The 24,586-nt window shown below is 40.7% G+C and overlaps 1 protein-coding gene across 4 annotated transcripts in view; it reads right to left on the bottom strand.

Annotated features, from left to right (window-relative positions):
- Nucleotides 1–24,586, bottom strand: part of DROSHA (drosha ribonuclease III) — a 120,088-nt gene that overhangs the window by 31,364 nt on the left and 64,138 nt on the right. For all 4 annotated transcript variants that reach the window (XM_069555966.1, XM_069555969.1, XM_069555967.1 and 1 more), the window contains 6 exons: nucleotides 22,936–23,043; nucleotides 16,830–16,937; nucleotides 16,161–16,299; nucleotides 15,753–15,813; nucleotides 4,479–4,538; nucleotides 3,100–3,199 (listed from right to left, as the gene is read on the bottom strand). In XM_069555966.1, coding sequence (XP_069412067.1) covers nucleotides 3,100–3,199; nucleotides 4,479–4,538; nucleotides 15,753–15,813; nucleotides 16,161–16,299; nucleotides 16,830–16,937; nucleotides 22,936–23,043 — 576 coding nt within the window. The remainder of the gene's footprint in view (nucleotides 1–3,099; nucleotides 3,200–4,478; nucleotides 4,539–15,752; nucleotides 15,814–16,160; nucleotides 16,300–16,829; nucleotides 16,938–22,935; nucleotides 23,044–24,586) is intronic.

Raw genomic sequence — 24,586 nt, 5'->3', positions numbered from 1 at the left:
TCAACCTGAAGTTAACCTTTTGGATTCCGAAGTTATATGGTACTGATGGTCTTTGTACTGTATGAAAAATCAAGAGATTTTTATGTGGTGGAGTAGATGGGGACTCTCAGAAGACTTAAACATGCCTTATTTCTCTATATCTTTTTTTTCATATTTAATAAGGGTTTGGATTTGGGGAGCCATATATTTTTGTACTTGTGTCCCTTTGTGAGGTTTCCACACTCATCCTTCTGAAGGCTCAGTAAGAATCTGAGCAATGGGTTGGAACTACCTTAAGGGCTCTGGGAATACTGTTTGTAATGGATTATATTTTCTTTTTCTATTTGGCCTCAGACAAGTTTAGAGACAAATTTATGGTCCAATTCTGGAAACTGTATAGGACTGATGAACATATCTGGGCACAATAACTTTACCTCTGGCTTTATTTTACTGTCTTACTCATATTTTCTCTTTGAGTTCAGTCCCTACTTATTTCTTTTCCTATTGTATCATAAAGGACAAATCAAGTCCTTTTAGAACTAGACACAGTATAAATGGTTTTTACAAAACTCTTGAGATTGAATAAATGGAAATCATAATTCGTTCCATAAAAGGAAAAGGATATAAACATTGCATAAGCACACAATAAATCAGTTTCTATTACCATATAATTCAATTCAATAAATACCTACTAAGCAATAACATGCCACATAATACGGAACAAGTCACAAGTCAATGAACAACCTAGGACAACATGAATCTCATCAGCTCTCAGATAAAAGAGACTCAGATATTGTGTGTCTTGGTATGTATGCTAAAAATAACCATAATCATTTACATTGAAAAAGAGACAATAAAATAAAAACAGGGCATACATGCCAACAGTATTTTGGATTGCTAGGAATTCATGAGTATATTATAAACTCAAATGAGAGTTTTGACTACCACAAATACAAGAGCAGAAAGCACCTTTTTAAAAAACTGATCCCCAAGTGCAAGAGTTTATGCTAGAATATGTAAATTTTGCTTGTTTCACAACTTCACTGGGAAAATCCAATTGCCTGCTATCTCTGGAGCCCTGCTTTGAGAGTAGACTGCAAGCCATTTTCATATAATAAACAAGTGTTCTGGAATGTTATGAATTTTCTAACTTCTCATAATCCTAGCTCTATATCCTTATTTTTTTCATGAAGGCACTAGTGGAACTTTTAAAAAGGAGAGTGATGTTCCACTGTGCATGTGTTAAAATGGTCACTGTCTAGAGTGCTGACCTAGAGCTTTTATTACCTTCTCAGAGTCAGCATGCCTCCTCCATCAAGTCTATCCTCTCAAATGGTTAAGAACCACTGGTCTAGAGAGAAGGGCAAGGTTTACCACTGCCTTCTGCCGGAGCAGACGGGTGTTGAGTGCTATGGGTACGTCAGGGTGTGGGGTGGAGGAGGATTACACAGACATCCCTGAAGGGAAGAAATGGCCAATGGCCACCCCCGTTGTAACTCATGGCTCTATACAGCACCCACTGTGCTCTATTTTCATTCTCATTTCCCGCATTTTGAAAATATCCTCCCTACAATTGTTTGAAAAATAATCATGCAATTCCATTGTACCTGAAACTCTCAAGAAAACAACGGCAGGGAGAGGTAGGGGAGAGTGTGCCGACAATCTACTTATTAAAGGTATTTCCAACAGACATTTACATGAGCTATCAGGAAGCATCTTGACAATTAAGTCAACTAAACACTGAAGCACTTGTGGAATTTCATTTATTGTGAGCCTGAAAACCAAGTTGGTTTTTCCTGAAGGCATCACTATTTATATTCTCAAATGCCACTGAAGCTGGGTCAAAGCCTACCACCACAGTTACGATGAGGATGTTATATAAAATACAGCAGTACACTCTTGCTAACACAAAAACCATGGGATAAAATTAACCGCATATTAAATGTAATTAATGCCTTGGCAAGATCAAATTAAAGAAGTCAGTTGTAAAACTGGAATGGGTTTTATCTAGTCTTTTCTACCAAATTCCAACATTTATATCAAAAAAGAAGAAAAAAAAATAGAAATTACTTAAAAATCAAGGAAAACTTACAAAAGCTTTCACAACAGATCACTAATGTTCAGGAATTTAACAGCCACCATTGCCCCTATTACTGAATAAACCCACAGGCCTATAAAATGTAATTGATTGATAAATGTAATTTATAAGTGGCAGCAGCAATAAAAACAACTAACTCCTACTAATTTATTCATATGTTTATGTAATTACTATGAACAGGCATTGCACCAAGCACTTCATAAACGAATCATTAAAACTCAAATGGTAATCTCCTTAAATTCTCACAACCACCTATGTGGTAGATGCTAACAGATCTCCATTCTACAGATGAGAAAGCTATGGCTTAGCAAAGAGAATATCAATTTGTCCATGGTCCCCCTGCTGGTTTCCTGAATTCCCAAACAAGCACCAGGGTCCTATCCATTAGGATTTATGATAACAAGACACTGCAGAGAGACAGGAAGATCAAATGAGGCAACATAAGCAACATGCCTACCACGAATCTAAATCAAGGAAAGGTTCTGTCAGTCACTCAGCAAAGTCAATGTGGCTGGCTAAACAGCCTAAAACCAAAATCTTAATTAATAGGACTTGTGATTTGGGGGGATTCTCAAAGATCTGTAAAGTATCCCCCATGGATACAAATGGCCTGGAGTATTCTATTCAAAGCTATAATTCTGTCTGTTAAAATAAATTAAAAACAAATGTAATTCAGAAATATTACACAGAGGGAAAATATGAAATCTTTCATTTCTTTTGCTCTGTTCTCAGGTTCCTTTTCCCCAAATGTTTAACTCTGTTCATGTACGTCTGTCAATTTTTTCTTCTGTTATCAAGACACCTCACTGTGGAGTTCATTAGCTGCTGGTGAAACTCACTAAGGTAACAGGACTGATAAGGGTGAGTCCTTAAAACCCAAACAAACAAAAAATCCTTCCTCGTCAATAGAATATTAAACCCTTAATACACCCTAAAGTTACTGATTCAAATGCAAAGTTATGCACGGACTGAAGAAGAGAATGTAGACTTCACTGCAAATGAAGTGCACACACTTGACATACCTTTGCTAGCATGGCAAGGTGCTGGTTCTGAACGATGGCGGTCCGATAGGTTGCTAATCCCCCCTCTTCCAGACTGGGAAACAGATAGTACAAATGGACACTGCCAAAAAAAGCACATAGATAAGTATGTATCACAATATTCTGTACGTGGTTCTGAGTCTAAAACAACAGCGCTGACACACATCTGCACAGTGCCTTCCAGCTGGGTTGAACTAAACTGAAAGGTCTCTGAAGAGTTAAACAGTAAACACAGTAAATCTGAACGGGCTAAAACCCAAACACCATCCACTCATCTGTTCACACTGACTTCTGTAAAAAGAGCTCTCTGAAATACGAGGACAATGAAGACCTGAACAATCATTCATCCTGATGAGAGCAACCCTATCTAACACTTGAAAAGGGAGCCTGGAGACAGAGAGTTTTGCTTGGGTTGGGTTATAAGGGTCCCTGAAGAGAGCTCTGAGCAGGGCAGCCAGGTGGCACATTCGTCACAAGTACAGATGGGGACAGGAACAGAACCAGGAGCGGCAAACAGAGCCAGGACTATTGATCAGGGAACTACGGGAATTAGGAAGAAGGCTGATGGAAAACCAGGCCGGACCACAAGGGTAACTGCACTCTCCTAACTCTCAAACTAGTTCCGAAGACCCACTGTTGATTGGGGCAGCTAAGCTAGTTTGGTCCTATTGTGTCCAGTGAGAACACGCTGAGAAATCTGTTCTTTTGCCTCATTTCATCCTTCGTGGGAAAAGAAATGATTGAAAGAGAATAAAAATAGCTTGAGACAGTTCCAAAAGCAACATGTGCTATCTCCCTTTAAGAGAAATTTTATGAGTATTGAAAAACCAAAATGTACTTTCCTACCTCTACCTCCAAATTAAGGATCCAAAAACATTTCTGGGGAGAAAACACACAAACATACAGACACACATATACTAGACACACCCCAAAAAATCTAGTTATTAAAATTCTCGTAAGCTTTCCTTCCCTTGAGTTCAGAAAGAGTGAGAAAGGGATCAAAGACAAATCCCAGAAAATGAAATGACATTTTAAAATATCATCCCTTTCTTTACAAATTGAATATAAGCTCTGAAGCATCTAGACCAAGACAAGCTGATCTCTCGTGGCTGTAGCAACTTGAACATAAACTTGACAGGACAGAGACGCTAGCCTTTCATCTTGTAATCCTGCTCATTACAGCATCAGTGAGTACAAGTTATCAGGGCAAGAGCCACAGACATGGAGCTTTTAAGCTCTACAGAAGAGACCAAAACCACTGTGTTTCAAGGCTTTACTGGGCTAATTACAAAGAAGGTAATGTATTAAGTATGTTGCCTATAAAATGCAATTATTGGGGAACAGCAGAAAAGCCTACTTACCTGGTCAGAAATTCAACGACAGCATCACCCAGGAACTCCAGCCGTTCGTTGTGATTAATCCTACAGGAGAATTAAAAAGCTCTCTTAAAATAGCGCACATTTACATTTCCTCCCTCTCTTCTCAAAGGAAAGGATGCTGAGGGTTGGCTCCTTTAGTAATCAAAGCACCCTAACTTACTCCTCATAATCAAGGGCTCTGATAGCCATCCTGCCGGGGGGTGCCTAGTAGGGAAGGGAGGAGGGAGCACTGCCCCTACCATGGGGTTCAGGCTTTCTACCCTGGTGCCTCCGTCCCCTGGGAATCAGACTTAAGGCAATGAGACATCAGCCTAACAACTGTGAATCTTTCTACACTGCTATCAGGTGGACGAGAGAAGGGAGAATGCATTCTTAGAGCAAGAATAGTGGAAAATCAGCACTGGCACCATGCTCTAGCTTCCCAAGGTCCAAACTCTGAATTTGATCTCATGTCTAAAATCTCTTAAAATGGGCCTAACCTACGTTTTCAGTCTCTTCCACCAATGCACTGGGGCCTTTTCCAAAACTGCCTGGTCCTCTCTGAAAAGTGCATGTGTGCTGGTCCTCTCTGAAAAGTTGCTTCAGTTTTGCCCGACTCTTTGCAACCCTATGGACTGTAGCCTGCCAGGCCCCTCTGTCCATGGGCGTCTCCAGGCAAGAATACTGGAGTGGATTGCTGTGTCCTCCTCCAGGGAATCTTTCCGACCCAGGGATGAACTAGCGTCTCTTAGGTCTCCTGCACTGGCAGGTGGGTTCTCTACCACTGCTATCCTCTCCCACCAACGCACTGGATCCTTTTCCAGAATGCCTGGTCCTCTCTGAAGAGGGCATCCCCTAGAATACTCGGTGCCTCTGTGCAGGCCAAGCTCTGTGCTGCCCTGGAGCTTTCAGGTCTCCTCTGTACAGCAAGATTCCCTGCAAACCAACTCATCCCTCAAGGTCTAGCAGAATGTGAGCTCCAGATGAACCCCCACCTGAGTGCCTTATCAAAATGAGTACAGTCCCTCGGTGCAGAGACTGCATTTTATTTATTTCAATTATTTTGAGGAAGGTGCATCTTATAAGCTGAGTTTCTCACGTCGGAGAACGAGGCTGAAACGGGCAGGAAGGTGGCTCACGGAAGCCTCCTTCCACCTGCAAGTCTCTCACTGCAAGCAGGTCACCATGTCTCCGTTTAGCAGAGATGTGACCTGATCTAACTGAAGCTTTTAAAGGCCACTCTGGCTGCCTTTAGCAGAGATTGAGAGCAGTAAAGACAAGCACTGGGGCGGATACTGCTGTGGTCCTGATGTGACATGATGGAGGCACAGGCTGAAGAGGTGACAGAGGAGGGGCAGAGATGCTGTCAGATTTGGGAGACATTTGAAAGGTGGAGCAGAAAAGAGGTGCTGATAATTGGGACTAGGAAGCTAACCAATAAGAAAAGGATGAAGGGCAGTGCCAGACTCTGGCTCACGTGGCTGGGTGAAAAATGCTGCCATTTACTGCAATGGGAAGACCAAGAGCGAGAACAGGTTTGGGAAGAAGCAAGAGATGCCTTGTAGATATGCTAACTTTGAAATGTGCATAAAATATCCAAACGGAGAGATCCAGCAAAATGCTAGGTTGCCATTTCCTTCTCCAGGGGCTCTTCCCAACCCAGGGATTGAACCTGGGTCTCCTGCATCGTAGACAGACGCTTAACCGTCTGAGCCACCAGCTCAGAGTGCCTGTTATTCACAGACAAGAACAAAGTTAGTAATAAATCTATGTGTGTGTGTGTTAGTCAGTCATTTCCAACTCTTTGCGACCCCGTGGACTGTAGCCTGCCAGGATCCTCTGTCCATCAAATTCTCCAGGCAAGCATACTATAGCAGTTGTCTATACATCGACAGGATTTCAGATGCTGAAACTGGATGGCACTAGTGAGGCAGAGAATGGAGCTAGGCAAGGGGTCCCAGGACTGAGCCTAGGAAAGGGTCACATGGCTGTGGTTCAGCAGAAGGGAAGCCAGCATAGGGGAACTGGCAAGGTGGTGGGAGGAAGAGGAGGCCAGCGTTATCCTGTAGCCAAAGAGAAGAGCATGCTTCAATAAAGAAACAGACTCAGCTAGATGAGAAGAGAGCATTGACTCATACCAGGGAGATGGCTGAAGCCACGGAAGGGCAAGCTCTGTGAAGTGGTGGAGACAAGCCAGACTGTGACCCGAGTAGACTGGGAACTCGCATGTTGTCTGAAGCCGTGCAAAAGAATATCCTAAAATAAGTTACTGCCTGAGAGTTGATAGAAACTAAGAAAGAATAAATATTTTAAAAAGAGAGAAATTAACATTATCCTATTCTTTCCCACAAGCCAGTAAAATAAACATGCATTTTCTGTGGTAAAGACTATCATCTCCCCAACAGTTCAAAGTACAATACAGGAAAATCTAGTTAAGGTGGAAAGCAAGAAGCCCTGGCCGGAGTCCAGAGTGAAGACGAACCATACTTTGGACTGTCTTGTGCTTAACTGAAGAATAACAAGACAACCAGTCAAAGAATAATAGCTGCTTTGTGTCATATACTATTTTGAATTAAGTCATATTGATATAAATTTTATTTAATTTCATTTATAAACTTTCAGGGAGACAGGAACTACATCGAGAATTTTAATAACCTTGAAGGTAGACCCTTATTCAGTGTGTTAAAATACAAGGTCACAGTGCTAAACAAGTTTATTCAATAGTAAGTCTGCCATCCATTAAATAATTTGTCCCCTAGCCAACATATGTTTTTTTGTATCCTCACTCTGACTAAACTCTGGCAGTAGGCCACAAATGAAAATGGGGGTTAAATACCACTTTAGTTTATTATTATATCAGACAATTCCTAACCCAGTGGTTTATCTGGAAAAATGGACAGAGTGAGTTGCTGGGCCTCACTGTCTACAGCGGCAAGTCTTTTGTTCCTTCTTCCGTTGTTTATACTTCCTTTAATCACCCCTGTTTAAATACTAGCAAGCTCCAAGATGAGATGTTTACAGAGCAGTAAACATTCCATTTGCTTTTGAGAACTGAATCAACAGAGGCATTATGAAATTTAGATTAACTGTAGCAGTTAGATAGCACATTTGGTCTGTGGAAATCAAAACACTTCATAAAACAGAACAGTCTCCCTATAATAGTAATTACTGTAAGGTGTCATCTACTCCATAGAAAACCATCTTGGGATGGGCCAAGTCCAAGGGTAACTGCTAGAGGGAGGGAACGAATGACATTTTCTTACCTTTACATTCCAAGCCTCAAGGGGAAACTGATAGGGCACAGCCAGAATGGGCCTTGCAGGTGGACTGAAACTTCCACCCAACCCAGGAATTCCTTATGTCCATTACATCTATTTGTAGCTCAACTGGTAAAGAATCTGCCTGCAGTGCGGGAATCCTGGGTTCCTGGGTAGGCAAGATCCCCTGGAGAAGGGAAAGGCTACCCACTCCAGTATTCTGGCCTGCAGAATCCCATGGACTGTATAGACCATGGGGTCGCAAAGAGTCGGACATAACAGAGAGTTGGACATGACTGAGCAACTTTCACACTATGGTAATTATAAAAAAAATATTATAATAGAGACTATAGGCATACCTCATCTGGGGCTTCCCTGATAGCTCAGTTGGTAAAAAAATCTACCTGCAATGCCGGAGACCCCAGTTCGATTCCTGGGTGGAGAAGATCTGCTAGAAAAGGGAAAGACTACAAAATCCAGTATTCTGGCCTGGAGAATTCCACGGACTGTACAATCCATGGGGTTGCAGAGAGTCGGATATGACTGAGAGCTTATCACTATTACATCTAACTGAACACTTGTGGGGAGAAGCCCTACTGGATCTCAGATCCAACTGGACCCATGGATCCCAGATTAAGCATCTATTCACATATATTCAATGCACTGTTAGTGTTTTTAATGATAAATACTAAATGTATAACTGATTGGAGAAGAAAATGGCAACCCACTCCAGTATTCTTGCCTGGAGAATCCCACGGACAGAAATAGTCTGGCAGCTATAGTCCAAAGGGTTGCAAGGAGTCAAACATGACTGAAGCAACTTAGCATGACTGAAAGGGTACTCTGCAACTACCGTTTCCTTAAACAGACCTTAATAAACAGTCTATACGTGTTTCTCCATTGATCCCATAGATCCTCACACATTATGTCCAACAATGACTCTACCAAGCAAAACAAAACACAACAAAGGAAGGCTGCTTGAGTTTCTTACTTCTCCATTACAGTCTTCTGGCCCCTCATTCCCAAAGGTCCTACTAATAACATGGATCCCCTGAATGCGACCGAATGCCTAAACCTTCAGAGACCTTCGCTGTGGTAACATTTCGCTGTGATTTGCATTAGTTAAATATAAATACAGCTGAGATGTATGCGGTTCAACAGTGACACTTCAAAAACTGACAGGTTAACTTGTAACCATAAAAGTTAATTATTTTGTAGTTTTGATAGCAGGCAGATTTTTATCTATTAATTTTAAGTCTTTGTGTCTTTTGTAAATACTAGCTGATCCCAAATCAGATTACGAGACCCACCAGCCATTAAACTTCTGAAGGCTCTGACCATGACCTTTCCAAATGCTCCCATTTCCCTGTTTCTAGTCAACAGGTAAAAAACCTGGAATAAAAGTAGTATCATGAATGGCCTTCTTTCCTTTAAGCCTTATTTACTGGGCCCCTGCTTTTTGAAAGGCACTAATTGGAAAAGAAAAAGAATTTGAAAAAAAGAAAAGAGAGAGTAGGATCAAAGACCTTCCAAATGCTCACAGTATTAAAAAAAAAAAACTATGACACAAAATATTAATAACACCTGGGAGAACGGAAACTTGCACCATAAAAGAAATGCTGGCAGAATGTGAGCGCAGCAACAATGACTGCCGGCATTCAGGGAAGGGAGAGGGTACGCTCGAGTGCACAGGAAGTATTTTAGTCTTACTGGTGTGCAGAAGGCCACGGGGAAGACAGCAATGTGCCTGGAAGGGTGGCCTGGGTCACCAGGTGCTGGGATTGTCAGGCGAGGAGGTTCAGACGTATTCAGCAGGTAACGCGATATCACAAAAAGCCTTCAAGCAGTTTACAGCTACAAACTAGCATGGAGGCTCTAAAAATAGCAAGATGACGCCTGGAGAGGCCGTCTGGAGGGAGACCCGACAGAAGGCGGCACTAACTGCATGGCAGGATGGGCAGGGTTGGGAGGAATGGCTTTCGGTGGGGCTGGGGAAGAACTCCACCCAACTCCCCAATCTGCCCTGTTCCTCCACCTACAGTCCTGGACACAGATGCCCAAACAAGCTACTAGCCTACTGGCTGTCTTGTTCCTTTCTCAAGTCTAAAATTCTGAGCAGGCTTGCTTGGGAGGAAATATACCCACTGATGCTTGAAACTGCATAGTGTTTGTTTCAAACATGTACAAATACTTCCAAGGAGCAGACTACCACATCCCACTTTATAATAGCAAACTAAGAAACAAACAGGGAAGAGGGCACGTTGTTTCAAGTGAACTCAATTATTCAAGTGCATGGTATATAACTGACCCATAACCCGTGAACCACCACCAGAGCTCTCTTTGGCCCCACAGCAGTCTGGCATGGCTGTTGTGTTTTTGACCTTCACTGAAGTGCTTAGCAGAGTCTTCCTTATATTAAGCATGTTTATGGAACTCTTACCCCACCCCAGGTAGTCATACCTCCTGGTGAGCGGGGGCTATGCCTTACTTGCCTTTGAAAGAAGTGAAAACGTCAGTTGCACAGTTGTGTCCAACTCTTTGAGACCCCATGGACTGTAGCACGCTAGACTCTTCTGTCCATGGAATTCTCTAGGCAAGAATACTGGAGTGGGTTGCTGCTCCCTTCTCTGGGGGATCTTCCTGGCCTAGGGATCGAACCCAGGTCTCCTGCACTGCAGGCAGATTCTTTACCATCTGAGCCACAATCACTAAGGGTATGGTCATGCTGAGGAGGTTGGTAGGTGGCAGGCAGAGAGGAAAAAGAAAGGCTTCCCTGACTGGGAACTGAACCTGGGCCCGGCAGTGACAGCGCCAAATCCTAACCAAAATACCTGTGAACTGCCTCACACTCAAAAGGCACTGGACAAATGTCTGTTGGATTAAATCTGTCTGCATTTCTTCAGTACAGCTCCCAGGGCCGTGCACAGCTGGGGCTACTACACAGCCACAGCCAAGCAGCCGCCAGACTGGCGGCAAGGAGGCTCTTTCTGAATAGAAAGCTGGGGTCAATTCTGCATCAGCAAAAAGATCGGACAGAAGGCAGGAAACTCTCAGCACAAGAGCCACAAAGGCCAGAATAGAAGTCAAAGGACAAGAGAAAGCACGTCTATTCTCTATCAGTGGTATCATTTTCAAAATGTAAATTCACAAAGAACACAGCTGGAAAACATAAACCATGAGGTTTAAACAGTGCTATCAAAAAGACATAATTTATATGCCAACAGCTGTGGGTGGGGTGGATGAGACAAAGATCACTTAAACCTGTGCTTTCATCACTGAAAAAGAATGGGTCGATGGCATGTATAGCCCTGCTGAAGGGGGCTGCAGGGGACCCAGGGTGCTACTTATTAAAATACAGAACTGGCCATCTGAAGACTTCACAGTATAGCAGGGTATAGGGAAACCAGGGCCACGCTATCCCTGAGGGTGTGATTAAGGCTCCTCTAATTAGACAGTTCTTTTCTGATCTTAGACTCACAAGGAACACAGTAGTGAGACGTGTGATCATCTTCAAACTGGAATTTTAAAGTTTCGGCCTGCCTTTCTTTTTACCTCTTGATTGAAGAGGAAAAGACGGTTTGGTTCATGATAACCTTAAAAGAGAGCAACCTCAAGGCAAGCCTATTTGAAAAGAAAAAGGATACATGAAGAAAAAGGTAGGGGAGGAAGCTGTGCCAGCTCGACTGGGCACTCACCTGGCTGAAGAGGCCATTACCAGCCACAGCAGTGTCTCAAGTCTAACCCTGCTCTCCCCACCTTTCATCCATCTAAGTCTGCTTCCTAAGAGGGACAGGCCTGACTATTCAACTTTTCAGTGCCCCAGGGTTAAAAAAGCAAGTCTCTCTCAAACAGTCTCCTGTACTGGCTTTCAAAATAGAACCTGCTGTGCTTCACACACAAAGATAAGCCTCCTGAGAGCAACCTCAGAGTCTCAGCAGCCATCAGCCATTTGCTTCCATTCCATTTTCTAGGATGTTAATGAGTTTATTTGGACCCTGCCTACTTCCTTCCCAGCTTCTTCAGGGGCTCAAGGCCACACGAAAGTGAAAATATCAATGTATGAAGGTAGCTTTTAAAATCAAGAAGTAAGACAGGGAAAGTTAACACGTAAAACTTTCCAACCCATTATATGAGGCTAGTATTATCCTAATAATGAAATCAGACAAAAACATCAAAGGAAAGGAAAACTACAGGCCCGAAATCCTCAGCACAAAACCAGCAGACTAAATTCTTCCTAAACACACCGTATAAGGACTATACACCATGATCAAGTGTAATGTATCCCAGGAAGGCAAGGTTGGTTTAACACCCCCAAATCAATTAATATAACACAATGTGAATAAAATAAAATTTTAAAAAGCATGGTTATCTTAATAGATACAGAAAAAGCATTTGACAAAATTCAACACACTCTCATGACAAAAATATTAACGCCAAGTAGGAACAGAAGGGAACTTCCTCAATATGATAAAAGGCACCTATGAAAAACTCATACACAATGGTAAAAGAATGTCTTCCTTTTAAGATTAAGAAGAAGATTAATTTAAAGGTAGATATTAATAAAGTTTTTATCTATGATCCAATTCCATATTAGCCATTAAATTGGATTCTCTTCTAAGCTAATTTTCTTAGCTTTCTGAACTTTAGTTTGCCAGTCTTAAAAATGCCTTCTGCCCAGGCCATAAAATGAGATCCAGTGGGAAACTCTTGGGGTCAATTAAATTAAGTAAACTATATCTATATCACATATAGAGTTTGCCATACATACTATATATATATATATATGTGTGTGTATATATATATATATAGTATTTTACTATAGCAGCATAAACAATCTTTATATATAATGATCGTCATATAGTACTCATGTTTTCAGTACCATTTTCACCTAAGCTAGAAATATGTATGTGCATCATTCAGTGTTTGAAATAAAAAAATTGCTGCTCCTGTTAATATTTTATTGTCTAAGAAAAAAAAAAAAAAGAAGAAGGCAAGGAGCCTCTCTCACCACTTTTACAGGATATTGTACTAAAGATGCTAGCTAGGGCAACCAGATTAAGAAAATGAAATAAAAGGCATCCAGCCTGAAAAGGATGGATGTGAGAGTTGGCTGAATGGATGTGAAAAGGATGTGAGAAGGATGGATGTAAGGCCATAAAGAAAGCTGAGTGCCGAAGAATTGATGCTTTTGAACTGTGGTGCTAGAGAAGATTCTTGAGAGTCTCTTGGACTACAAGGAGATCAAACCAGTCAATCCTAAACGAAATCAGTCCTGAATATTCATCGGAAGGATTGATGCTGAAGCTACAACACTTTGGCCACCTGATGCAAAGGACTGACTCACTGGAAAAGATCCTGATGCTAGGAAAGATTGAAAGCAAAAGAAGGGGACAACAGAGGATGAGATGGTTGGATAGTGTCACCGACTCAATGGACATGAGTTTGAACAAGCTTTGGGAGTTAGTGATGGACGGGGAAACCTGACGTATTGCAGTCCATGGGTTGCAAAGAGTCGGATATGACTGAGCAACTGAACTGAACGGAACTGAGTCTGAAAAGGAAAAAGTAAAACTATCTCTATTTACAGGTGAAATGATCGTCTACATAGAAAATCTTGAAGTGAAGTGAAAGTCGGCCAGTCGTTCTGACTCTTTGCGACCCCATGGACTATACAGTCCATGGAATTCTCCAGGCCAGAATACTGGAGTGGGCAGCCTTTCCCTTCTCCAGGGGATCCTCCCAACCCAGGGATCAAACCCATCTCTTGCGTGGCAGACAGATTCTTTACCAACTGAGCTATCAAGGAATCCCAGAAAATCTTAAGGAATCAACTAAAAAACTACTGGAGCTAACAAATGAGCTCATCAAGGTTGCAAGATACAAGATCAAAATAAAAAATCAACTGTATTCCCTATATGCTTGCAATGAACAATCCCAAAATAAAAATTATAAAAATAATTTCATTTAGAATAGCACTGTAAAGAATAAAATACTTGGGAATAAATTCAACAAAAGACATACAAAATGTGTACTCTGGAACCTAAAAACCATTACTAAGAAATTAAAGACAACAAATGAGAAACAAAGACATTTAATGTTCAGGGAACAGAAGAGGTATTAAGCAGGAGACTTAATATTAAGATGGTAATCATTCACAAACTCACCCATAGATTTACCACAATCCCTATCAAAATTCCAGCTAGGGTCTTTGCAAAAGTTTAGCTAATTAAAAAATTCATGTGGAAAGGTAATAGGCCTAGAATAGCCAAGACAATCTTAAAAAAAAAAAGAAAGCTAGAAAAGGGAACTTGCATTTCTAGGTTGCAAAACTTATTACAAAGCCACAGTAATCAAAGCAATGCGGTAGTGGCTTAAGGTCAGGCACACAGGTCAATGGAATGAACTAAGAGTCAAAAATATACCCTCATATATACCGTCAGGTGATTTTCAACAAGGGTGATTTCAACCAAGGTGACTCAGTGGGGAAAGATTAGCCTTTTCAAGAGTGGTGGTGCTGGGATAAGTGGATATCTGCAAGCCAAAGGAAGCAGCTGGACCTCTATGTCATACCAGTTCTAACTCAAAACAGACCAAAGATCTAAATGTGAGAGAAAAAGCCATAAAGCTCTTAGAAGAAACAGATGTAAATCTCCGTAAACATGACACCAAAAGCAAAAGGAATGAAAGTAACATAATTTGTCTATTATTTGGAATTAATCAAAACTTCTGTGCTTCATTAAAACATTAAAAAGATGATCTACAGAATGAGAAAAAATTTTTTTACAAATCATGTACCTGATAAGGGATTTGTATCTGAACACACAAAAAAATGATTGTAACTCAATAACAAAAAGTAACTTGGTTAAAAAATGGAAAAAGGATCCAAATAGATATTTCTCCAGCAGAGATATATGAATGGCCCAAAAGCACATGAAAAGATGCTCAACATCATTAGTGATCAGAGAAATACAACAAAACCACAATGAGATAATATTTCATATCCACTAGGAAGCCCCAGAGAAGGCAATGGCACCCCACTCCAGTACTCTTGCCTGGAAAATCCCATGGACGGAGGAGCCTGGAAGGCTGCAGTCCATGGGGTCGTGAAGAGTCGGACACGACTGAGTGACTTCACCTTCCCTTTTCACTTTCATGTATTGGAGAAGGCAATGGCAACCCACTCCAGTGTTCTTGCCTGGAGAATCCCAGGGACGGCAGAGCCTGGTAGGCTGCCGTCTATGGGGTCGCACAGAGTCGGACACGACTGAAGCGACTTAGCAGCAGCAGCAGGAAGCCCAGGTTCAAAAAGACAGCTAATAACAAGAGTTGGGAAAGATGCAAAGAAACCAAAACCTTCATATATTGCTACTAGGAATATAAAATGGTACAGACTCTTTGGAAACAGTCTGGCAGTTCCTTAAGGGAAAGGTGAAACAGAGTTACTATATCATCCAGAAATTCTACTTCACTTACATACCCAAGAAAAATCAAAACATGTCCATACAAAAACCTGCACACAAATAATCATAGCAACATCATTCAAGATAACCAAAAAGGAAAAAGAACAAATGACCATCAATCTGATGATCAGATAAACAAAATGTGGTCTACCTATACCATGGAATATTATTTGGCAATAAAAAAAAATGAAGAACTAATATATACGACAACATGGATAAACCTTCTAAGCATTACATAAAGTAAAATACACCAGTCACAAAAGACCACATATTGTATGATACCACTTATACAAAATGTTCAGAATAGGCAAATTCACAAAAATTAAAAGTGGATTAAAAGAAGACTGCTGGTTGCCTAGGGCTGGGCAACCTGAGGGAAATATGGAGTATGAGGTTTCCTTTGGGCATGACGAAAATGCTCTAAAATTAGACAGTGATCACAGGTCCACCATTTTGTGAAGATACCAAAAACCATTGAATTGCATGCACTTTAAATGGATGAATTGTATGGTATGTGAATTCTATTTCAACAAAACTAATATTAAAAAAATTTACTTTACCTTGAGGGAGTTGGGTCATCTTGGCCAAGGCGTGACATAATATTTATTAAGGTGTTAATTCCTATTTTTTTTAAAAAAAATCACAAGTAGATATTGTTAGAAGCATTCCAGAACCATCATATGACATCCAGAAAGAAAATTATTCATCTCACTCCAATCTGACTTGCATGTGGACACGTTTGATCAACTTAGTTACTTTAAACACTTTTTGATAGGAGAAATTAAATCTTCTCAAAAATGCATTCACTCTTATTATAATGCTGTGCTCAAAGTAAATGTCATTACATATGAGTCAAGAAGCAGTAAACGATGGCAGAATGGAACAGTTACCAGGGAACCATTCCTGGTGGGGATTTAACTTACAGCAGGGGATACAGAGCAAAAGAGGAGAGTGTAATCCAAACGGACCTTTTTTGCGCATGTGCATGTGATGAACTTTTCTATCTCCGTATTTGGGCTGCCGAATTCCACAGTTAGACAAAGAATTCCTGGCATGATCAGGATTCATTCCAAAATTTAAGTGATGGCTTGGGTGGGTCATGGCCAGCTAAAATTCCAAAGACATAAGTTCAGTTTTAAAAACTCAGCATAAAAAAAATTTAATAAAAAACAAAAACAAAAAAAAAGCATAGAAGCACCATCAAAAATGAAACAGGAAAGAGACTTGTTTATCTGATTAAATTTTAAGTCCCAAACTTTCCATTTTCTCCAGTGTCAAATTTCCAGAGCTTTGGTCCAAGTCCTCTTCCACAAACAAACCTAAAAACCCACATCTTTCAGAGAAGAATTAGAATACACAGCACCTGGAAAGAAGAGTCACAAAAGAGGAAAAGATGAAAGAAGAGCTCAGGTTTGACAGGCAAATCTGGAAGCTTTGGTCTATTTCTTTAGGGACAGTCTAAAAAAAAAAGTGAGAAAAGGGGTTTGAAACTGGCAATCAGAGTAGAGTAATGGAGAAGGCTATGTCTCTAGACATCCTCATCCTCTCCAGAATATTCTCCATACTCCACTTGTAACCTGCAAGATGAATTACTCCTATCTTGTTATTATATAAATGTACAGGAGAGTAACTCTCACCTGTAACAGGCAACGATCTTGGAAAGTATATCCTATCAACTTGTCCAGATGCATTAGGCACTGGTGGTAGCGAATATGATGGGTCAGAACTGGCAGCATCATGGCATGCTAGGAAAAAGCACAATTCAATATGTTTAATTCTCTAAAAATGTATTAAAAAAACATTTCATTCATTTTACAGCAAACAAAAAAGATTTTTTACATCCCAAATCCCATCTCCCAAAGTCTTACAACAGTGTACTGGCAGCATGGCACCCTGGCATACCCTCTGTGAGGGGCAGTGGACTAAGTTGTTAGAGATACAGTCTCTGAAACCAGAGCGCCTGGGTCCAAATTCTGCTCTGTCGTTCACCCATCCTGGGACTTAGGGTAAGTTACTTAACCTCTCTGTTTCTGTTTCCTCACCTGTCAACTGAGGACAACTGGTGTAGGTACCTTCAAGGACAGTTAAAAGGATCAAATGAGTAAATACAAAAGGCTGCTTAGAAGAGGGCATGTGTGGCCCTCACTGAAGTAGGAAGAGCCCTGGTTCATCAGCAGCCAGTGGTGTAGCCTTGAGGAAGCCATGAGAATTTCTGTACCTCCTTGTTTCTTTAATTCAAAGGGAATGGATTAGGACTCACAAATTCTGAAACTCTGTCAAGGTCAAGGCACTTCTGAGATCTAAGGAAAATGAGTCTTTCCCCAGAAAAAGGCCTGTGTGCACAAACACGCAAAAATTTTATGGAATTTTAATGAGTTCACAGATCTATAAAGCCCATCATTGGCCTCTGGGTAAGAACTTCTCAGCCAGATGATCTCGAAGGGCCATTCCAGGTTTAACACTCAATCTAACATTATGAGGATAACTTTTATAAAAACCATCAATACAGTTAAATCACCTGAGGACACAGAACTTTTATTTCAATCACTTTTCATTTGGCTATAGATTCCTTATTGGGAGACAATTTCATGGAGAGCGTATCTTTTTCCTTTTTTTAATAACGTTTCCCTAGAAATCAAGAGAATGAAGAAGTCATTCTTATTCATCAGAACCTGGAGGATGGGCACAGCCCACAGAATGACTGACATGTGCTTTCTATCATTTTAGTCTTTGAAGTATTTTAAGCTGACATTATTTAAAAATACATGGTAATGGATTTGCTTGAAATTACAGAAATCAGTTCCCTGTATTAACTTATAAAGAAAGATTAGTTCTCCCAAAAAGGATCTTTAATCAACAGAAAGTCTTTCTTTCCAGTTTAATTCAGTAAATATGTATTGAGCACCTCCACATGCAAGGCTTATAATAGCTGTGGGAAAGAAAAAAGATGGAGACACTCTTTTCGCCCCCAGGGGCTTCCCAGAGATATGCTATTCTGATTCGAATTACTGGCATTTTGTCCACTATGTTTTGATCCATGCTGTATTAAAAAACACAACAATAAGGAAACAAAGTATGCGGTCAAAGTATAATGCAGTTTCCCAGGCATTTCAACTGCACGGGGCTCATGGTAATTGAGGCTAAGCACTCAAGGAGGAGGGGTCATGAAGACTATGCAGTGTAACTATCTTTCTAAAGTATGAATTCAAACTGGTGAGTTGTTTTCATACCTCCAGCGAGAGAAGAATCATTACCTGTTAAGAAAATAACTATCTTCTGAGTATGCTGATTATTAGAAAATAGTCTATCCCTCTGATCTACCCCAGAAAAGAACAAAATACATTTAATGGCAAAGTTCCCACATCTTCTCTTCACCAAACTAAATCTTATTTTCTTTATCCTTTACTCACATGAAACAGCTGTGAGTCCCTTCATCACTTCCTCTAAACTTGCTCCAAATAGAGCCAGGGTCTCTTTCCAAGTAAGTATGGTTCTTGTGAACACCACAGAAAGGTAGGTACGACCAACGTCCATTTTGTATCCCTGACAAATAAGTCTCGAGGTTCTCTATAAGACTCCAGCTCAGTTTGTTAAAAGATCAATCTTTGCAATGTTGAGACCACACACAATCACTAAGCATCTCCCCTCATTCATTTCTAGAAACTGCTTTCACTTTATTTACTTGTTTGATTTATTTCTATTTGGCTGTGCTGGGTCTCAGCTGTGGCACGTGGGATCTTTGGGATCTTTGATCTTCGATGTGGCATGCGGGATCATTTTTTTTAGTTGCAGCAGGTAGGATCCAGTTTCCTGACCAGGGATCAAGCTGGGAGCTCCCTGCTGATCCTGCATCCACATACTGTGAAGTTCCCCAATCTCCTCCATCACTTGTCCAGGCTCATTCAATATTACCATCGACAGCATTGGCAGCAGCAGAACATCATCACATGTTCCATCACCTTGTCCTTGTACTTGAGAATCGTGCTGCTGTCTGAACAATTCATGTTGTGAGAACGAGTGACGTCTACCACCTTTTTGCCTCGCTCCACTCTCTCAGTTATTTTCACTTTTGTTTCCATCTTTATTGCATGGTGCTTCTTAGCAGTACCAGCTACATCGCTGCTACTTTTATGTTGCTCCCAGATATTCTGGGCTTGAAATAAAGATACTATATACCACTGTACTCTAACAGTGCTATATAGTACACAAAAGCACAACTACCCACAGAGGAGGCATACATGTGACAATGTACATCAGACACGTGAACTACCTTACCTGGCTGAACATTCAAACACGTTTGCATCTTTCGAAGTCCACAACTTGAAGGTTCGTATGTAGTGGACTCACTGTAGCCCAAACACAACTCTCTGTCTACTCAGCACTCACCACCACTCTGTTCTTCTTTTCAATTTTCTTCAGGCACCCTGGCTTCTAGTTTTTTTCCAGTTTCACATGGGCCTCAGACTGGTTATATGTTAAACTGACATAGTTTCTTGGCTCCTTTTTTGACGTCTCTGTGTGTCACATTTTTTCATCCTCCATCCTCAGGATTCAGTTTACTGATTTCCATGGACCTCCCGCTTGGTAGCACAGGGCACAGGTACCTACTCTTCTAAGTCACCAAGTCAACTTTGGTGTGCAAAACCTCGTTCTTAAAGTACGGACACCATAGAGAGATGATGCTTTTCCTCTTCTGAGTCATAATGCTGAATTTCTCAGCCTCAGTATCAGGTTTTGACTCCTGCTTTTTCTTCTGTATTACCCAGGATTCATTCTAACAAGCGGTTACACTGAGAAATCTTTCAACAGTTTCTCTCTAAACATGGTTCAAGTCTGCGATTAGTTGACATGTAATTCCAGGTTACAGGACCACCTCCATGTTTTCATTCCTCCTAACACTGGTTGGGGCATATCAGGTAGAATTTTCTAATCTCGTAACAACCCTTGGTAACTGCTCTGGTTGGGAAATTACACTTCCAGAATGAGAAACTGGGACTCAGGTTGCTCTGCCTTCGATTCTACACAATCGTTTTATTGCCAGTGGCTGCCAGACAGCATCACAAGGCTTTTGCCAGCAACCCACCAGCAATTATTATTACCCCACCCGGCCCCCACCCCAGGATTTCAGAGATGCACTCAGCCATTTTATCTTAAAACTAAGTATGAGTTCATTTTTCCACAGGCTTCAGGGTTATTCAGAGTATTCCATGTATAAATTTCATTTAACTGTTATTTCTCAGTCAGATTCTTATTCTTCATTACCAAAAATACTAACCACTTTGACTTCATATTACACGCCACCTGAGCAAACTCCGGGAGATGGTGAAGGACAGGAAAGCATGGTGTGCTGCAGTCCACAGGGTCACAAAATGAGTCGGACACAACTGAGCAACTGAACACCACCACCTCTCCTGTCATCTTTTTTGATGAACACACATGAAAACGAAAACATCTATTCTGAGATAAGAAACTATAGTTAAGAGGCAATGCAACTTGTGAAAAAGTAGAACTGGAGGATGGAAGCCTGGCTTCCACCAGCTGGCTGTCTTTGGAACAGCAGGAGTCCTCCACGTGGAGGAACCATCATCACACAAGAAGCATTCACCTTTGCCCAAGTCCTGCTTAGGAACCTTGTCTCCAGCCAGTCAAACACAGGAACGGACTGTTTTTGGCTACGCACATACTCAGTCACTCAGTCATGTCCAATTCTTTTGAGACCCCATGGACTGCAGCCCGCCAGGCTCTTCTGTCCATGGGATTTTCCTATCAACCTCAAAATAGCATGTAAAAATGTAATATATACAGAGAGTGAGAGAAGATAACCTAGTCATCCAGCTGCTCCAATCCAGCTGGGAAGCCAGAGTTAGGTTCTTGCGACACAGCTGAAGGACACAAAACTACAGGGTTCATTCAGGACCCCTATTTGTTTTACCAAAAGAAAGGGCAGAAAGAGCTCAAACTTTAAAAAAAAAAATTGTGTTCAGTGGAACTAAACTGATCTAGGAACTGCTCCACAGACAATGGGACACTCCCTCCACACCCACTAGTCACCAATCAATCAGTTGGTTTTTCTTTTTTTATCTTTTTACAAATTAGGGTTTCACAGGGTTTTGTTTAATTAAAAAAAAAAAAACTACACAGTTACATCAAAAACATAAGTTTAAAAACCACTGAACTAGAAGAACTGTAAGATCCTTTCCAGTTCTCAAAGTTCCATAACTTCAGGATCTCTTAAACAATCAACTTTGACGTCACTGAGATCAGCAGATGGCTGGACATTCCATTCACTGTTACTACAATGTCTTAAGCATCTATGTTGGGGTTACAGTGCTATGTTGGTTTTGGAGAAACACTAGCAAGCTGAAAAAATGGGTGATATTATAGCTCCAAGTGGCCCTAAGAAACAATCAATGGAAGTAAGATATCTACTTCTGAAAGCATTTACAGTTAAAAAAATTCGTCAATGGGTAATATAACTGAGGACTTTTTAGACAGACTGGCATCCACTACAGATGATTATTTTCAAACTACTTAGCAATATTGCATCAATAGCAGTTCATCTCAACAAAAAAACATTTAGCTTCACATGGTAAATGAATTACATAGCAATTCCTTTAATGATAGGATTAAATTCCACTGTTCAATACAATAATTAAATGCCAGCATTGATTAAAAAAAAAAAAACCTCATTACAATGAAATGAATACCTAAGAGTATCTGGACTCATTACCATCACAAAAGATAAGTGGCAGCTTGGAATATTCTTCCAAAAGGCTAAACACGGCAAACTGCACTGACCCCACTCTGTATAATCATTTCCTTTACTTAATTCCCATGGAGTGCAACCAATATCAATTGTAACAAAAGAATCATGTGAACAGTCAAAGAATATGCTTGCTGGATTTGAGGGATGTCTAATTTGGTAAAAATTCACATTTAAGGAAAAAAATACCTCTTAGTGAGCCAGTTATATACTGCTGAGATGTTCCTCTATTAAGTCTACCCTCCATCCCACAAAAATGGACTGGGCTTCCTTGGTGGCTCAGTTGGTAAAGAATCTGCTTGCAGTGCAGAAGACTCACTGGGAAGGGAAGATCCCCTGGAGAAGGGAATGGCAACTCACTCCAGCATTCTTGCCTGGAGAATTCCATGGACAGAGGAATCACTGAGATACAGCAGACTAGACTGGCGGGCTACAGTCCATGAGATCACAGAGTCAGACACAACTGAGCGACTAACACGTCACAAAGAAAAAATACTATCCTTTGGCTCAAATATGTATACTGTTTCTGCTCATTTAATACTTTCAGCTCTCTGCAGTATAAGTCTGGGTTCTCAGTCTGGAATGTTTGTACACACCACCTTCAGGAATCTGCCTGTAGAGCTGCCGGAGTATCTCTTTTGACAGGCACTTACCCACATGCTCAAACAGGCAGACGCATTTGAAGAACAGACCTGCCTTCCCTCAATGTGCGGAGACAGAATTGAACATTACTAAGTCAGCGCCTCCCACGGCCCCGCCAGGCACACGCACATGCACCACACACAACTACACAAGACAACATGAAAACTGACACAAAAACAGAACCCAAACAATAGAAAACAGTGTACTGTTGATGTTCCATTTAGCTACAAGGTAATACATCCTGCAGAAACTTCTCAGAATTAGGAACACTTCAGTGCCAGATGCCTTTTAAGGGAAGAGATGTTTGGGTATAATTGTGTTCTCAGAAGCGTCATCACCTGACAGACATCAGAACGGATGCCAGTTTTCCAGAAGCCTTGGCTACTCAGCTCCACTGTTACTTCTCGCCTCATGGTATTCTTCTGTCGTATTTTTTGGAGTGCTTCCTAGAAAAGAACTCATTATGATGAGTAACCTGACAGTTCTAAAGCAATACTAAGCCAAACATCAAGCGTTAGTAAATTAGCTGGATTCATTCACCCTTACGTTCAGGTAGTCAAAATTCTTCATGCCAAATTAGATTTTAAAAAAATAATGAAAGGCCTTGAGAATAAGCCAGCTTTTCCTGGTAAATGGAGAAGGAAAAAACCAAACTAAAGAAGCTACTCTGGCAAGTTCAAATGAAAAATGTCCTTTTGGGGACTTTTTGGTAGTCCAGTAGCCTCCCAATGTGGGGGGTTCAGGTTCAATCCCTGGTTGGGGAGCTAGGACTCCACATGCCTCATGGCCAAAAACCCAAAGAATAAAACAGAAGAAAAATTGTAACAAATTCAATAAAGACTTTAAAAAGGATCCTTGTCAAAAAAAAGAAAAATCGTGAAAAAAAATGCCCTTTAACTGAAAAAGAAACAAAATGTGGTGTTTGGAATCTGAAATCTGCATGTAAAAATTATATTTAAATCAAGCCTTATGTTAAGCATTTACATATAAGAAAGACAATCAGTAAATTAACCAGAAACCCATGTAATTCTCAAAGACGCCTTCTAATTTGCAAACCCTGCAGCAAGGGTATTTTTTATTAAAACAAGACAATGATTTAAACTGCTGCAAGACGTAAAACAGGAATTTACTCTTCCCTTTTACCGCCACCCTTCAAATAATTAATGATAAAAAATAATTTTATACTTGTATGTTTATTCAATTAGAAAAGGTCTCCTAGGAATTCATAACAACAACAGGAACCACCACCACCTCCATCACTGATTAAGCTACTAATACAGGCCGGGTAGCTCAGACAGTAAAGAATCTGCCTGCAATGCAGGAGACCAGGGTCCTATCCCTGGGTTGGGAAGATCCCCTGGAGAAAAGAATGACAACCCACTCCAGGATTCTTGCCTGGAGAATTCCATGAACAAAGGAGCCTGGCAGGTTACAGTCCATGGTGTCACAAAGAGTCTGATATGACTGAATGACTAACACTTTAATAGGCCAAACACCACTGGAGGAAAGTTAAATAGAATGTCTCCAAGGCCACACCATCACCCTTTTCCCGAGTGCACTGACAGTCTCTTTCAGCCTTGGTTCCATCTTTCATAATGAAGCTGACTGGGTCAAGTCACAAAAAGCGACAATGTCAGAATTCAAACACTTTTCTCAGCTTTAAAACCCTGCTTTTACACTATGGCACCAGAATAAACCCTCAATGAGATAAAATCTATATTGATACTAAATCCATTTATTTTTTATTCTTAAATATAAAACACAAGTGACCCTGGAATATAGATAATACTACCCATTAGTAAAGAAATATGGAATTTGGGATATAAAGTCTCACAAAATCAGTTCACCATACTAAACTAACAGATATATAGAAGATAATCTTTTACAACCCAAGACCAAGAAACTTGAATATATGGTCCTATGTACAGTCTAATTAATGATAAAAGGCTAATCTGGGAAGTTTTAAAATCAACTTCTTAGAGAAGCTAT

The sequence above is a fragment of the Ovis canadensis genome, chromosome 16, assembly GCF_042477335.2.
Source record: "Ovis canadensis isolate MfBH-ARS-UI-01 breed Bighorn chromosome 16, ARS-UI_OviCan_v2, whole genome shotgun sequence".
Taxonomy (NCBI): domain Eukaryota; kingdom Metazoa; phylum Chordata; class Mammalia; order Artiodactyla; family Bovidae; genus Ovis; species Ovis canadensis.
Note: the sequence above shows the minus strand (reverse complement) of the source record. Positions and strands in the feature narration are given on the sequence as shown.